The 15,982-nt window shown below is 39.1% G+C and overlaps 1 protein-coding gene across 3 annotated transcripts; it reads right to left on the bottom strand.

Moving 5' to 3' along the window:
• Positions 1-3,068: 3,068 nt before the first annotated feature.
• Positions 3,069-10,626, bottom strand: LOC133428680 (sialic acid-binding Ig-like lectin 13). 3 transcript variants are annotated; one of them, XM_061716573.1, is made up of 9 exons: positions 10,570-10,626; positions 10,018-10,380; positions 9,026-9,316; positions 5,106-5,357; positions 4,766-5,026; positions 4,591-4,681; positions 3,731-3,823; positions 3,547-3,610; positions 3,069-3,465 (listed from the first exon to the last, which is right to left on the bottom strand). In XM_061716573.1, exons 1-9 carry the CDS (start codon positions 10,616-10,618, stop codon positions 3,430-3,432), a joined length of 1,500 nt encoding a protein of 499 aa, XP_061572557.1. In that variant the 5' UTR covers positions 10,619-10,626; the 3' UTR covers positions 3,069-3,429. The 3 variants fall into 3 exon arrangements, 2 of the variants coding, with proteins under 2 accessions (XP_061572557.1, XP_061572558.1); XR_009773695.1 differs by lacking the exon at positions 4,591-4,681 and having other exon boundaries at positions 3,731-3,820; XM_061716574.1 differs by lacking the exons at positions 3,069-3,465; positions 3,547-3,610; positions 4,591-4,681 and having other exon boundaries at positions 3,636-3,820.
• Between the last annotated feature and the right edge of the window lie 5,356 nt (positions 10,627-15,982).

Below are 15,982 nucleotides of genomic sequence, written 5' to 3'. Positions count from 1 at the left end.
TGGAAAATATTGTGCATGATATAATAAAGCTTGTATTAACATTTGATTCTGTTCACTGGTTTTCTTATGGTGCACCAGACAAATGAACTTGCAGATATTTCAGGATCACGGTCACAATAAGAGCATATTTTTTGCAGATGTATAACACTTAAGAAGGATTATAAACTTTAAAGGATTGCACTTGGTGTTCATTATGATTATTTAGGTGTGTCCCCACATATGGTTTAGACTCTCGCTGGTTGACTATAGGGCTTTTAGCTGATAATTAAAAGGTATCTTTTGATATCACATGACATTTCATCCACAAAAAGACCTTTGTGTGGTTTGTTTTTTCTTGTTCTTCACAGAACTCAGTGTTCTGTAAATGTTCTCATATTTGGTTGTTTGTGCGGAAAAAGTAACACGTTTAACAGTTAACAAAAGAGAAAGTAATCACACACTGTAACATCTTCGCATTTCAAGGTCCTTACTGTGGCCATATATAGGCAAGACACTCACAACGGGTCACAAAAGACATTTTGTGATAAAATATCAGAAGCCGAAGACCAACTATTGCACACCAGAACACACTGAATCACTCCAGCACTGAAAAGTCAAAAGCGTTCAAAGGTAAGTGACTTTTTGGTACTCATAATTTGAAAAAATTTAATAAAAGAGAGAGAGAGAAAGAGACAGAGAGAGAGAGGGAAAGAAAATAATATAATATAAACATCTTGCTTGTTTTTACCGTTTCAGATGGACCTGAAGTGGTGGCTCTCATTTCTGCTTTTGTATAGTGAGTATGAGCCTAAAGTAACAGTTTCAAGTCTGTGACTTTATACTTGAAATGAGTAATTTTCATTTTTCTGTTGTAGCGATCCCTGATGTCCAGTCTGCTAAAGCCCGCTGGATAGTTGATGTACCATCTAGAGTTCCTGCCTTGGAGGGCTCATGTGTGGTTATTCCCTGCAACTACAGCTACCCCGGGCCTAAGGATAATACAATGCCTGAGACTTGGATAGGTTTCTGGAAAAGAGGGAATACTATTGTCTCAACCAGTAATCCGAGATGGAAAGTCGGAGCGGAGTTCAAAGAACGAGCACAGATCGTGGGAAAGCTTGGACAACGCGACTGCACCATGCGCCTGAATGGGGTCAGACGCACTGACGCGGGGCGTTTTTACTTCAGGATTCAAGTAGTACGATACAACAGCTTCTCCTACATACAAAACCCAGTGTCCATTGATGTCATACGTGAGTGTTTTAGATATTGTTTTGATCATTTTTAGGCTCCTACCTTTGACCAAATAAATCTAAAATTAAAGTTATTTGTTTTTATAAGTAATGCTGCTGAATTATTTCAAATCTGCAGGTAATCCAGAGCCTCCATCCCTGTCCGTGGCGGTGGATGGTAACGTGAAGGCTTTCTGCTCTGTTTCTCACACTTGCCCATCTGATCCTCCCCGTTTCGTCTGGGATCACTCTGGCACATTCAAACAAGGCTCAAGGCAGTTGAACAAATGGACATGGGAAACAATGTCACTCCTGACCTTTGCCCCTCTTCCCTCTGACTTCAACAACACCTTAAAGTGCTCAGTGTTGTACAGTGGGGGAAAATGGGCAGAGGCCTCCACAATTCTCGTCAAATGATGTGAGCACAGTGTATGACCAAAATATCATCTTTTATTCTGAATATCAATGGATATTAAATGTTCGACATGTCCAACTGAAGCTTTGTTCATTTTTCAGGAAGATGACTGGTACCTTTCTGGTTTGATATCGGAAGATGCTGTTGGATCAAAGGTTAATCTACAGTGTCAATCAAGAGTCGCAATATGTTTATAAATCAGCACAAGCTATGATCACAGATTTGATTTGATTAAAATATAATTGGATTATTATTATCATGATATGGTCTCTATTGAATTATACTTGCTTTGAACTTGATTCTCTGAGATTACATTTATTGTGAATTTTTGCTGTTCAAATAAACTGAACTGAATGGAATCATTAATTTATTGTCTCCTTATGTCAGGGGTGGGGGGGATTCCAATAAGACCACATTCACATTGTCAATATAGTCAAATGACCACACCTATTACTATTTCTCTGAAGTATGAGCACACATTTCAGTCATCTATCTCTCAAAAGTTCACAGTCAGATGCTTTCTTTGTATTTTGACCTTGTATACCAGTTTACTGCTAACCAGTATATACTTGCCTGTTTTGCAAAAATATACAGCATATATATTTTACAGTGGAAGGCATTTTTAGCGCTTTTTATTCTTTTAACCACTCAAATATCTTGATGAACTCCTTGAATATAGCTGCACTCTCCTGACTTATCATGCATACTGATAAGGAAACAACACAAGCAACAATTAATGATGAAACTCAGAATGATCTCATGCAAGTTGACTTTTTTTAAGCATTTTTTTAGTTCTGGTTCTGCCATCATTACAGACAAAGAAAACCTTTAGTACAATATAAACATAGACAGAACTCTCTCTTGAAGTTGGGTAAGGTGGAAGTTTAAAGGACTCTATTCTCAACAGCCCCAAGTATCATAAACTAAATGTGATCATTTTCCTGTGTAGTTTAGTTTTGATTGAAAGAGAGTTGCATTCGGATGGTCAAGGGCCTGTATTCAGCACTCTGGCTGTCGTATTTAACAAAGACTTTTTTTTTTCTCGAGTAGTCATTATTTACTGTTTTAAGGCTGCTTTCTGATTTTAGTTTTTCTTGTTTGTGAATGTGACTTTAAGAGTTGAATTAACATAAACTATTATTCAGATGCAAATATATTTACCCATTTTTCTTTATAATGTTTTTTTTTGGAACAAGATGCGGTCTTACTTTACTTACTGAGCTCAGTCACACCTCTCAGTTATTCAAGCTTCTGATAGTTTTTTTTCTTTTACTTTCCGGTGACATTTTGGTGAAAACAACATTTTAAGTGTTTGTGTTTTTTTTACACAAGCAACATTGATATGCACACAAACACACTCTGATAAAGGTTTACAATTTGTGCAGTGTGGTATATGTCTTTTATTCATCCATGCAGTCACATTTGACTCATAAATCTGCTAATACGTGCCATTCAAAAAGAAATTCTCCCCTGCAAATATAGCTATCTGGTCAAAACTTTACTTCTTTAAGCATCAAGTGTTTGCCTAAAAAAGAAGAAGTTCTAAAGATCATGTAACTTGGACATTGCATCTTGTAACTGGATAACTTACATTACATCAAAAAAGACAGATACTTTCAGGTTAATTATTATCACACTTTAATTTGACAATATTCATAAAATAAGGTCATCTTTTGAATATGAACAGTCGTATAAGATGAAGCATAAGTGGATTATAAAGTCAAAGGAGGATTATGTTTTTCTCTTCTATGAATGAAGGAGTTTCCCCACACAGACAGCGGACTGCAGCTGCTTTCCTGCTCGTTACATATTAGCATATATTGCGTCGTCCCAGTCGTTCTGTACAGGAAACAAGATTAATTCACTTTATTTCCTCAAGCATGCATATAATAATACATGAAAGAAGAAAGCTTTACGTACCTCTTTGGATCTACAAACATTGGCGTAAACTGCAGACCAATGCGCATCGTCATATGTGTCTATTCTGCAGGACAAAAGCAGAATGCACATTAAACAATTTGTACCACGCTATAGAACTTTTTTTTCTTTAACAACATAATGAAGAAGGTTTTGTTTATGCCAAACTGAGGTGAGTTACTGAAACCTCTTTGTTTTGTCGTGTTGAGGAAGCTGCTGGGGTCTTTCTGCAATCATGGATCTCATGTCGGATGCTGACGCGTCTCCAGACCTCCCTCTGCTGGAAGAATAATAAACACTGAAGATTTTGTAAAAAGTCCTCGCTTGGCCTTTGAGGCTTTGCAAAACCCCTCAAGTAAGTTCCATCATCTATAATTATGAATGTGTTGATTACTGAAGCTGGACCTCGCAGCTAATCTTAAACTTTTCTGTCTATTCCTCCTAATCCTCACCGACTATTAATGTTTCTATTATTTGGTCCTAAATGGAATAAGGTTTCCATTATGAAACTTCTGAAAAATATGAAAATATTCCATCAGGTAAAGCTGGAGCTGAGATTTCAAGTTGGAACAAGTGCCTTTATGCTGCTTTAACCACATAATGTTTTGTTGGAAAAGTTGTATTTAATAAGAAAATTTGCAAACACTGTTAATAACTGGATTTATGAACATTTTAATTAAAAATCTATAAAACAAATCAGTAATTCAGTTGAAAATGTATGTTTAAAGTTGGAGCCCTATTCGGTAAAAATGATTTTGTGGGGCAAATTTTCATGACACCACAAACTTGACAGTACAGTTCGCTTTTATTTATTGATCTACTTATTTTTTCAAAGAATCAGTAAGTGACCCGTCTATTGGTATCATTATGTGATTTGACTATTTCACCCAATATCAACAAATTCCTCTGCTTGCATGGCTTAAATATACATATATGTCTGTTTGTGTTTCCAAGTCTGTTTAGTCTACAATGTCACTAAAATTAAACAACTTTTTTCTGGACACTTGTTTATATATATTTATATATATATATATATATTATATTTACCATTTTTTAACAACTCCCGCTGATATTAAAAGTATCATCAAAACCATCCCTGCTCCAGCTCCAGCGATGATGTAAATATGCTGCATTTTCCCTGTCCAAACAGAAATCACACTCTGTGTGAGGTATTGTGGTGATTATCGTTCTTGCTTTCATGAAATAAAATGTGCATTCCTACCGTCAAGAGGAAAGAGGAGTGTAAGGTTAGCTTTGCCCTGCGTGTTGTTTGCCCAACAGTCCACAAATCTGAAGGACTCCCGGTCCGTCTTTGGAACTGTGATAGTAAAGGAACCGTTTTCCTGTTTTCTGGTGCTCGGCAAGACTTTGTCACCAAGTACAAAGTGGACCGTACTGGGAGGCTTGGAGTCCACGACACACTCACAGGTTACCAAGTTGTCCTTTGAGGAACACAAAGATTCAGCTTTAAACTCAGGGGCATCTGTAAGGACAAGAAATGTTGTTATAATAGGAGCTACCTTAACTATTCATTTATGATCCATTCTCCAAAGTTTACTCACACAGCACATTGAGCTGGACAGGACTTGATTTGACGCTCCCCACTTCATTGGTGGCGGTACAGTAAAGGGCTCCTATGTGTCTGGATACATTTTGCAAGACGTAGAGGTTTCCCTGATGCAGCTTTTTACCCCTTTCATCATGCCACTCATAACTGTTGGTGGGAGGATTGGCATTGCTGGAACAAGTCAGCCCCACAGTTTCTCCCTCCTTTATGTCTGGATTGTACTCAACCATCACATTTGCTGGAGCGTCTGCATGCAAACATGTATCATTTGTTTGTGTTAATTTGGTTGCAGAATGTTTATATTTTGCATTACATTTATTTGACACAATAAGATAAGGTTACTAATTTCTTTGCATTATTGTTCATAACTCTCCTTCATTAGCTTGATCTAATCATTCCATACAGCACAATTCCAGCAGCTTCAAGACAAGGCTGTTTCTGGCATGTGCGACTTATTTCACATTTTCAACATTTCAACAGAATTAAAATTTTGACTTTGGATTTACCATTCCAGCACCAAATCTCTCCTCTTTTGAGAAACATTTGGTGGGTTTTAGTATGCTGACTATAATTGTCTTGGTGACAGGTCCACACCTGGATCAACTTCAGCTTATGCACAATTGGCCTCATAGCATCAGAATCCCTTTGATCTGATGCAGAATTCATTCAGTTATGACCAGCATTCACACAGCCTCTTTCTTCTGGCGCTGTAGCACCTTTATTCTGCTTTGCTGTTCTGTGTGGAATGCATCGAGGCATAACCGTGTAACATTTCATTCCACCACTGTTGCACCTTCTTTCTAGCTTGGGAGGTAGTAGCAGGGGTGTTACGAAGAGAAACAAGTACTGTGTGGAACAGGAATTTGGAAGGGCATAAACCAGACATAACTGTAAGCTCTACACAGAGGATGAAAACAACCAGTACATCACAAAGACAATCAGAAAAAGGCTCGTTGTCAGAAAACTCTAGCAATTGTCACATAAATAATAATAATAATGGCAGGTAAAAACTCCCCTAGTGGGAGAAAAACCTTAAGCCAAACAGTGGAAAGGAAGAACTCCCCTTTAAGAGGGAAGAAACTTTGAGCAGGACCAGGCTCATAAGGGGGCCCTCCTGCCGGAGGCCAGACTGGGTAGAGCAGGAAAATAGATATCAGACAGAGAGAATGAAGAGCAGAGAAAGGAGTGACACAGATATGAAAGACCTTAATCAGCAACTGAGAGCAGCTCGGAAGCAGCATCGGGAGTGAGCAGAGCAGGACCTGTCCAACTCAAACACTAGGAGTCTGTGGGACTGAATCCACGAGATGACCAACATGAACCCCAAAAAGAAGCCCATGGCTGCCCACAACGAAAGCGAGAGGGCAAATGAACTGAATGACTTCTTTATGCGCTTTGAGACTGACACTTCTAAAGAATGCAGTGATATTTTAAATGCAATAACTTTTAATGGGTGTGATGACAGAATGGTAATAGACCAAGACTCTGTGACCAAGGTTTTTAAAACCATACACACTAATAAAGCGACAGGACCAGACGGCATGTCTGCTTTTCTTTTAAAATCCTTTGCTGAGGAGCTCACACCAGCCTGGCATCGTCTTTTCCAGCTTTTGCTATAGATACACACACTGTGCCAGAGCTCTGGAAAAAGTCGATCATAATCCCTGTCCCCAAAAAAGTCCACCCCCTAGAAATAATGATTACAGGCCAGTGGCCCTAACCTCAAATGTAGTCAAGTCACTAGAGAGGATTGTAACAGAGGAGCTCCGGAGGGAGGTGGAGCCATATGTAGATCAGTTTCATTATGCCTATACTAGAAACCGCAGCACCAGTGATGCCGCCTCTACTTTATTGCACTTTATTTTGAAGCACCTTGAGAGTCCAGCTGCATATGCCAGACTGCTCATCATTGATTTTAGCTCTGCTTTTAACACACTTCCATCAAGACATCCTTCTTAGAAAATTAGTTAAGTTGAACGGAAATCCCTTTTTAATTAAGTGGTATTTTTCATTTCTATCAGACAGGCCGCATCAGGTGAGATTTAACTCTGCACTTTCAGATAGAGCAGTAATCAGTACCGGGGCCCCCCAGGGATCAGTCAGTTCCTCCTTTCTGTTTACTCTGTACACAAATGACTGTGTCAGCTCCCAACCCGACCAGCATGTGGTTAAATTCTCTGATGATACTGTTATCCTCAGTTTACTCACAGGCAGCTCCGACATCAGCAGCCATTCAGCTGGAGTGGACAGGTTTGTGGGCTGGTGTGATGAACACACCCTACAGATCAATATTAAGAAAACCGAGGAGATTGTGGTGGACCCAAGGTCAATTGGGGATCACAGCACAACTACCATACATGGCCATGACATCAAGCTGGTCACGTCCTATAAATACCTAGGCGTCCATATTGATTCGGATCTTAGTTGGAGCACGCATGTGACAAATGTCTGTGTTAGGATCCACCAGCACCAGTGCCTCCATTTTTTACATAGGCTTAGAGTGTTTGGTGTCTGCAAAAACATTGTTTATTTTTCATAGAGCGACGATAGAGTCCATCGTACGCTATGGCATCACCAGCTGGTTTGGGAACCTAACGGTCAAATCAAAATCCCAGATAGTTAGCCTGGTCAAAACAACAGGCAAGATCATGGGAATGCTCCATGACCCCCCAATAAATCTTTGAACAATCCACCATTTGGCAGGCCAACAAGATCCTGTCTGACCCATCCCATGTGCTGAACCCTGAGTATGAGCTGATGAGCTCTGGCAGGAGATACAGGCTCCCCCTGTGTAAGTACAATAGGTACAAGCACTCCTTCATTCCACAATCAGTCAAGCTTATCAATGAGCTCCCCCGAATGGTTAGAGAGAAAGATAGGAGGCTGAGATAAGCCGGCCCACGTGGATTGTTTAACAACTGCTGCTGCGATCATGTACAGGAAGGTTAAAAAGACAGCGCTGTTGCAAGTGTTTGCACATGCCTCCGTTAATGTTGATGGTGTTGTTGATGATGTTTTTAATGCGCGTCTGTGTCTGTCTGTACTGCAGCATTGTGGCCTCTACTCCGAGACCAATTTCTCCCGTGGGAGATTTATAAAGTAAACCTTGACCTTGATATATTGTCAAAGGTACAAAAGACAAGATATATTAGAATGAATTATCCGTGAGAAGGAAAAATAAGAGTTCTATGTACATATTACTGATACCTGGCTAGTTGGTGTACTACAAAGACGACTATATGAACAGATCTAGACAGAAGACACTGAGGGGGTCAGAGGGTAGGACTGCAGGTCAGCATGCAGCTCCTGAGGCTCTGGACTACAAACATGCACAGGAGAGAAAAAGAGGGGGCAGACCAGCACAACAAACTACCAGAACAATGGACTGCAAGTATGCTAATGCAATACTTCAAACTATTAACGGTGGATTGAGCTGAAGAACAGAAAGAGAAGGAGAGGAGAACAAAAGGGGTGATGGGCACCGCTCAGTGGATCAAGTTGGTGCCCCCCTGCAGCGTAGATCTATAGGAGCATATCTACAATGAAGCTATGTTTAAGACAAACTGCTCTAAACTTGTCCTTTAGCTCCAGCAGACATATACACAACTATTTCCAGCGCTGTTTACACCATGATGATAGCTGATCTTGTGACTGTGACTGCGCCTACTTCAATATGCTGCTATGGTTACGTTGTATTAAAATATATGTTTGTGGGTAAAACAGTTCCCCTATTGGTGAAAAAGATGAAACCATACCGTCACCACAACACATTCACTCCTCAGCTTTCTGCCCTTTTTTGTGGATTGCTTTACCGTTAGCTCATTTAATTGTCTCAATTTCTGTCTCCCAGCCATCATGTAAATACTTGACTTTGAAAATACAATTATTATGACCGTTACATTTCAAAACACTTACATCTAACTTTTATGGTTTTAGATAACCTCTGCTGTTTCCCTCCCATGTATGTTACGGTGCACTCCAAAGGCTTGTTGTGGTCATGATGGGTCAGCTGAAAGGTCAGGATAGATTGTGCGCTCCACTGGCCATCAACAACCTCCTGCGACAGAAAAGTCTCCTCCCCAGAGCGGCTCCAGCTGAAAACAGGAGGAGCGGCGGGGCAGCAGTGAGAGACAGAGCAGGAAGCGTGCGCAGTTTGATTCTCCTTTATCTCCTCCTTCACCAGCAGTTGGATAGGATTTGGTTCACCTGAGTTCAAATTGAGGAACCACAATTAGCATATAGAATCATTTTGATTATAGTTTACACAAGAACGGTAGAGCAAAGTTTTACCAGGCAATCATTAAATATATAAAGGGGAAACAGTGGTTAGAGGAACAGAAAGAAAGATTTCCTGTTTTTACCAGGGGGTTTCTGAAAAAAAAAGATTCAGTTCTGGATTAAACGAAAACATAACTGCATTTCAGTCCGACAGTTTAGCATGTTTTATACACAGTTTTTCAACGAGTTTCTGCAATAAACTTCCATTCACATTTTGCAGATCACACTTTTTGTGCCACGTCAAGTTATGTTCATTCACGTTAGTGTTATTCTCAAACACTTCTCTCAGATAAAAAACGTTGTCCTTTATACGTTTTACCCTAACCACGACTGGTCTGATTTTATTTTATGCCCTTAAACTTTCACTGTCATTCAAAATCTAAGAATGTATGGATGGCAGGTACAATGTGCACCAACTGCTCTGCTCTGCATAACGAAAAACTATGAAGTTTACAGTTAAGCAATTCATATTTATATTGATTATTACATCCAAAGTAATTTATGAGGACAAGAAAATAGAATCTAATAGTAAGTATTAGATTTAGTTATACAACAGTTGAATCAAAAAAATAAATAAAGAAAAGATCACTGGTAAATACTAAGTATTTAATGGAGATTTGTCCACTTACTTTTCACTGAAATGGTAACTTTTTGATCTTTGTAGGAGAAACTGTTGTAGTCTTTAATCTCAATCCTGAAAAAAAAAGACCCTGAGTCGCTTTCCTGAAGGCGCTCAATCTTCAGAGAACAGTTCTTATCTCTGATGTTTCCCACCAGCTTTGTCCGACCCCGATACTGCTGCAGCATCGGAGACCCTTGTGGGTGAAAAATGTAACCATCTGCATCATTAACCCAAATCCCAGTGAATTCAGGGTGGGTCTTCTGTGGATCTGGGTAGTTGAATGAGCAGGGGATCACCACACATGATCCCAGAAGACCTGTAACAGAGGATGGTATGCGTGCAGTCCAAGATGAGGCTTCGGTTTGTGTAACTGCAAAAGAAAATATACAGGAGCATGTGATGAAATGAAGCACAGACCTGGATAAACACATTGCACGAGGGAGACCTTTTTCTGCAAAATAAAAAAAATTCCCAGAGTACCACTAACATAAAGAAACATTTATGTCTACTTCTAGTAAATGTTACAGCTTAAAAATATATGACAAAGAAAGCACCACACCTTTAAAGCAAATGCACATGAAAACCAAAAGCCATTTTCCAGGGCCCATCTTGTTGTGTCAGGGTCCAATCTGAAAATAAAGGGATAATTTAGGCTTGGCTGCTATGCCCTCATAAGTCTCTCGTGACAAATGACTCGTCTAGTTTCCGTTCTACTTTTAACAGTTATCACACCCCTCAGAGAAGCAAAGACCTCTGGTTTTGAAAATGTTGCCTTCTGGCATGTTTACAGATTACACTTGAAATTTTAAACCAGTTATTATATTCATTTGTTAACATAGTGTCTCACACAAAACCAGACAAACTTTTTGTGACATCTACCCATCAGTGTCACTGACTGAAAGTAAGAATAGTCAGATTTCAAGGGATTCAAAGCATTTATTGTCGTATGTACAATAAGGTAAAAAGATTCCCTGAACAATGAAATTATTACTTTGGTGTCCACACTGAATGCCCTGAGTACAAAATAAAATCAAGTAACAAAAGGAGCAAGTAAATAAATAAAAAATAAAATGAAATATAAAATATGGAGTAAATATGAGTAAAGTAAAGCAAAGTAAAGCTGTATAATACAGTAACGTTGCAGCATAATGCCAGGGGGAAAACATTATAAAGTATGTGCAATTATTGAATGTTAAAGTGCATAAGAGCAAACAGTAAACAATGTCAGTGTACCAGTGAACAAAAAGAAACAGTCTGTGTAGTGGGGCAGTAGTGCAGTCTGTTGTTCCAGACTCCCGTCAGCTGTTAAGGAATCTGATGAAGGGAAAGAAGGAGTTCCTGAGTCTGGTGGTCACTGCACTTCACACTCCTGCACTTCCACGTGGGTGAACAAGGTGTAGAGGATAGAACTGAGGAATAAATAGAGATGTTCTATACATTTTAATGCAGATTTTAGTTAACGTAGAAAATCAAATGAATGATTATTGGGTGCTGTTTGTAAAGTGGCTCATGCTGAGAGTGGCAGCAACATTTTGTAATATTAAACTTCAAAGGTAGAGAGAGACTACGGGAAAGATGATTTTCAGTCTGCCGTAAATTGCCGGGACGACTGGTGGCATGGACTTTACGCTGATTGATCAATAAAACACTGAACTAGCTTAAAATTATTAACCAGTCATGACTGGAACAAATCATTAAAATAAATGAATGAATGAATGCATGAATGAATGAATGAATGAATGAATGAATGAATGAATGAATGAATGAATGAATGAATGAATGAATGAATGAATGAATGAATGAATGAATGAATGAATGCTTTTCCTAGTGGTGGTGCGTCGCTCATTCACCCATAACTGCCTCTAGAATCAAATAAATGAAAATCATCTTATCAGCAGAAATGAACACATGGACATACATCATCTCGGTAATAACTAACTAAAATAACAAAAAGAAACATTTTTGGAGAAATTTGACTGTACTCGGAGTGTCTAGTGTCATTTCAATGGACGGTGTTTAACATAGACCTGTGCTGCAGCCGGCCATGAGGGGGCTCCCTTTGACTGAGCTGTCACGTTTGCTTTCATAAAGGCTGGCACTATCTTCTCCCACACACACTTTACCATCAGTCACTTTCTCCACACTTGCCCTGCTTGCCACACACCAACACGTCCAGAGATTCAGCGTTAGCCGAAAACATCTGCAAGGCTGTTTTGACGGCAATACGTTGAAGCTTGTTCAGTTGACATCTCGAATTGTGTGTGCAGTGATGTGTGGCTATTTTTCTCCCACAACGGCCCGCACCCTCCCTTCTCTCTCCATAGAAAGGACAGTAAAAACTCAAAGTGCACGACAAATTTAAAATTTTTGTTATTTTAGGTTATCATTATCAGAATGATGTATGCCCATGTGTTTGTTTTCCCCGATAATTTGGATTTGATTCGCTGATTGAGTCTTTTAACACAGGCTGACCTCCTTGAGGTTTTATTCTGATTTAGTGTTTTTCTTTTTTAGCATTTCCTTATAGTTGTAACCAAAACAGATCACCAGCTTCAGTCTTACCCTTTTTCTGCAGTTTTCTGTCACACCTACCAACTGTTGACCCACTTTCTAGAAACCTCCTCTTTGGTTATCCTCTTTTCCTCCTGTCTGGTAAATCCTCCTTCAACATCTTCCAATTCTGCCACTATCCTTTTCTCTTAATACGCTCAAACTATATCCGTCTACCTTTTCTTGTTAATGCATTATGACCTGTGACACATGTGTGCTTTTATCTTTCAAGACTGGAGTGATGCAGATGTTTCATCAGTACTTTCAGGATACACAAACTTGTTTCTTTGAAGAAAAAGGTGAAGAAGGTGATAAACATGAAAGCAAACTCAACGATGTACAAAAAAAAAAGCAGGTTTTACCTTTTAAATGACTTTTACTTTCTGTTTACAGTACATTTTTTTAATTGACAGCCTTTGGTTTTCACGGACACCCCTTGTGTGATTGAATTTGTACATAAGATCAGCTAAACCAAGAAGGGAAGAAAAAAATAAACAAAAAATGTAGGTTCAAATTTTACATCAGCTTGCATTTGAATGATCACAACAAAAACTTTACTACTTTGCATTTTTTAGATGCATTGAGATGACTTTCCTACCGTAGATTATATGTTTAACAGATGCAGAGCTGCAAACACTGGATTTCTCATGTCATTTAGCAAAGTCACAGAATAAATATTGTTGTAAGAGTTTTACTCATATTCTTCACATCTGATCATCTTATTGCAGAAATATCTGGCTTGAACTTGGTGTTGCAGTGTTCGGGCCAAACGCAAAGAAAGAGGGAAAAGTTTTGCTTTTTTTCTGTCCTGTGGTCTCATTTCCTGTTCACAGTTTCACACCTACAGTGCTAAAGAAACATATAAACCAGCTCATTTCATGTCAGAACATGTCGCCACAACAACAAATCAGCTATTTGCATTCAGTCCTTCAAATATAACAACTGAGACCATTTTCCCACAGTGAGATCAGTCATTCACGAATCTTGGTCTCCAATGAAAGCGGGATTGAGGATTTCACTCCCACTGGGGTAGAAGCTGCCGTTAGGGACATCCATGTCAACATATTGAATGCCGCGAGTGAAGTGGACATTCTTTACGGATAAACTTTGCTTTTGTTTGACGTTCCAGAGCTCCTCCTCACATTGGGTCAAAAAATCCTTCAGTTTGATTGTGTCCTCTTTCTGTTGCCTCCAGGACAGTCTCTTGTTAGAGGAAGCAATGAAGTCAATGGATGATGAGTTACCCATGGCAGAAAAGGTCAACTGTAAAGAAGAAATGTAAAACTTGAGTTTAAAAAAGTCAAAACGTTAGTAGTTATGTACATTAAGTGAAGAAACATATACTATACAGGCTTAACTGAAGAATGGAGACGAATTCTGTTTTACCTAATAGCCAAAAGTCATAGAGATGTCGCCTCTGCTGGAGTTCTAGTTCTGAATAAGAGGTAGTCCATTTTAAATACATTTGAGCCGGCTGGCGAAGGGCCTGACCTCATCTGACAACAATTAATCAAATCATTCAGAGATTGAACAAAGAAAGAACAACAGAAGTTAATCTGTACTAATTGATGAGTTCAATAGTTTGTTTGCATTAATCAGCCACCAGGAAGTTCTTTATGTCACTCAGTTATTGCTCTGAAGGGGTTTGAAAGCTTGATGACAATTAATCAATACAGACTATCGTAGCTATCAATGAGTTTCAGTGAATGAGTCCCCCTGCAAGCAGTGTTTAGTTCACTTTAAAAAAGCTTCTCTTGTAGAGGGTTAATACTTATTCACGACTACAGTCATTATGGTCCTTTTCTATTGCATTTTGAGCCGTGACTTGCTTGAAAATTAAAGATGATTGCAAAAATGTAAGAGGATGTATCTTTTGACTTCTTTTTCAAAGAACAGCCTCCACAGAAACTCTTCAACACCTATTTCACACAACTTAACACACATAGGTTTCTGTTGGTTTTTTCACTCATTGCCTCACTCTTCAAAGGCTTTGTCTGATTTTGAACTGTGTTAGAGTTCCACCATCTGGGGGAGGCCAGTTTATTCAAGTATGCCTTGCATTAATGCTCTTTGACCATCTGGTCTATGATTGAAAGAAATGTTATAAATCTGTCAGTGTACACTGTTCACACAGTTTCTTTGCAAACTGTGTTGGTGTTAGTCTGAATACAGTAGATGAGGAGGATTTCTACAGTGTTTTTTGGGGGATTAAGGTCACTACCAATCAACAGTCTGAGATGAAACCTGTGATGAAAAGACTTTATAAATAAAGTGCATAAAGTCCTGATGATTTCATGTGTTATAAACAGAATTTAGCATCACATGTTTTTGGGTAACATGGGTGCCTCTTGAGTTGTGTATCTGCATTTGCCTCTCAGCAGTATATGTTTTCTTTATTATTATTCTTTATGTCGACTTTGTCCCCATGCTCAACCACATCCAGAATGTGGTTTTGACTTTGGCACTTTAAATACATATACTGTATTTGTCGCCACTGGCGGTTCTAGGATTTTTCTGAAACAGGGGCCATTATGGGGCCAAATGTAACCTTCAGGAGCCAACAGTTTTACCACCATTTTCATCCAGAAATAGCGCTGCTTGACTGAACATCAATTGGCGACAATGCAATACGCACATTATCCAGCAGGTGGCGGTAAAACGTGTTGACTGATTGAAAAAACAGGAAACATGCATCAAAATGATTTGCCATGCCAAAAGGCTGTGACGTCCAGTGTTTTATATCTATGGCTGGAGTGTCCATCAACTATACACTAGGTTACATCCCTGAATACTTGATTCCCTGCCACTGAGCATCTTCTGGACTTTGAAACAGCACTCTGGTCTGTGGAATTAGTGTGAAATTACTGTGGACTGTGTGCCACAAGGCTGGGACTCATTCTTGAACCAATTTGATTCCCATGTTAGTCTGACTAAATTTATTTACCCATCAAAGCCTTATTATAAACCATTTTTCTATTCAAAATGCCATATGACCTTAACAATGTATTTATTTTAAAGGAGCTGTATGTAAGAGCAATAATAAAACGAATCATAAAATGACCCCGATATGTCAACAGACATTTAAAAATCATGTTCATTTCAAATACTTTTGTCACTGACAACAGCACTCAAGCCAGGATATTCCAGTTTAAAAAGAGGAGTTGCAGCCCTCAACTGATGTTTATGTTGTCATTTTTTGTTTTGGCCTGAAGCTCCACCCTCCACCTATCTCCCAATCACCAAGTCAGTATTGTTTCTGAAGCTCCACCCTCCACCTATCTCCCAATCACCAAGTCAGTATTGTTTCTGAAGCTCCACCTATCTCCCAATCACCAAGTCAGTATTGTTTCTGAAGCTCCACCCTCCACCTATCTCCCAATCACCAAGTCAGTATTGTTTCTGAAGCTCCACCCTCCACCTAT

The sequence above is a fragment of the Cololabis saira genome, chromosome 3 (genome assembly GCF_033807715.1).
Source record: "Cololabis saira isolate AMF1-May2022 chromosome 3, fColSai1.1, whole genome shotgun sequence".
NCBI classification, from domain to species: Eukaryota; Metazoa; Chordata; class Actinopteri; order Beloniformes; family Belonidae; genus Cololabis; species Cololabis saira.
The sequence above is the reverse complement of the archived record's forward strand: the minus strand, read 5'-3'. Positions and strand labels throughout refer to the sequence as shown.